General features: G+C 48.7%; 1 protein-coding gene across 1 annotated transcript; it reads right to left on the minus strand.

The window, feature by feature from the left end:
- Nucleotides 1-265: 265 nt before the first annotated feature.
- Pmar_PMAR009324 (hypothetical protein) lies at nucleotides 266-1,173 on the minus strand (the record flags this gene model as incomplete). Its single annotated transcript, XM_002781533.1, has 1 exon — nucleotides 266-1,173. The coding sequence occupies one exon, from the start codon at nucleotides 1,171-1,173 to the stop codon at nucleotides 268-270; it is 906 nt and encodes a 301-aa protein (XP_002781579.1). The 3' UTR covers nucleotides 266-267.
- Between the last annotated feature and the right edge of the window lie 60 nt (nucleotides 1,174-1,233).

Genomic DNA, 1,233 nt, shown 5'->3' on the forward strand with positions numbered 1-1,233 from the left:
ATCATTGATTCTTGGCTGCTCATGTGTCAATGACATATAAGCAGGCTAAGAGGAGCATGCCCCATCACAACGGTATAAAAGTGGTTGCTTGACTTACGCAGGATCGTGTTGGTCACTGGAGAAGACATCACATGGAGATGCTTTATCATCGGAATGAGCTGTTGGAGTTATTGAATTGGTAGAGAGTTCTCATCGTGGAGACCGATGTCACTATTAAACACAAAACTCATTGAAGAGGAAGAGAGAAACGGAAGTGTGTTGAAGTCATCAGTCGAGTTGCTTCTTCCACCGCCCACCAACTGTGGTCTCATTTGGGGTGTTCGCCAGCAAATGCACTTCAGTGGGATGATCACATATGGTAGAGAAATCGTCAAAGCTGAGCTCTTTGGCTTTGTACCAATCCGCCTTCCTCTTGTACGGATTCTTAAACGTCACCACCACGTACGCTCCCGGTTTGATGAGTTCACTTGCCTGCCTCAACATCGCAAGACTCTCGGGTGGTGGCAAATTGGCGTCACAAACGTAGACATCGAGTGACTCCCTATGGCCTTCGTGCTCTAGCAGCTTCTGAATAGCCTCCTGACCAAGCATATCCCAATGCTCGATTTTACCATCACTTTTCGAACAATCAACTTCCCCTTTATCCACGGCTATGATTCTGCCAACACCTTCATTATAGAGGTACCGACTCCAACCACCCGGGCTGGCCCCGACGTCTATGGCCGTCATTTCGTCCCTTTTTTCGCCGAATTCAAAACCGAATCGTCTGAACGCCTCAGCCAATTTGTATTCGGCTTTACAAACACTGTCAGTTAACCGACCATTAGATGTCTCCACTATGTTTCCAATGTAACACTCTTCTGGCTGGCAAATGCCCAGGAGGTAGAGTCCATCGATATAGACCACTTGAGCTACATGAGTGTAGTCTCTGGGATGGCACATGCCCTCGGGGAGGTAATCAGCAATGGTTTTTTGATATCGACTGGGGAAAGTCTGCAACCGCAATACCGCACCAGCCGGGCATTTCTCACGTAGTAGGTCAGCGGCGCCCTCAACACTGGTGGCGACCTCTGTGAGGTTGGTGTAGATCCTCTTCAAAACATGGCATAAATTCACATCGTTCAAGACGGTTTGCCAGTCTCGAAGCTTTGAGTCTCCTCCTATAAGAAGCATTCGCTCTCCCACTGCACATAAAGGCGTCCACGAGGTACGGCAGCTACCACCGTACTCATG

The sequence above is a fragment of the Perkinsus marinus genome (genome assembly GCF_000006405.1).
Source record: "Perkinsus marinus ATCC 50983 genomic scaffold scf_1104296941872, whole genome shotgun sequence".
Lineage (NCBI taxonomy): Eukaryota > Perkinsozoa > Perkinsida > Perkinsidae > Perkinsus > Perkinsus marinus.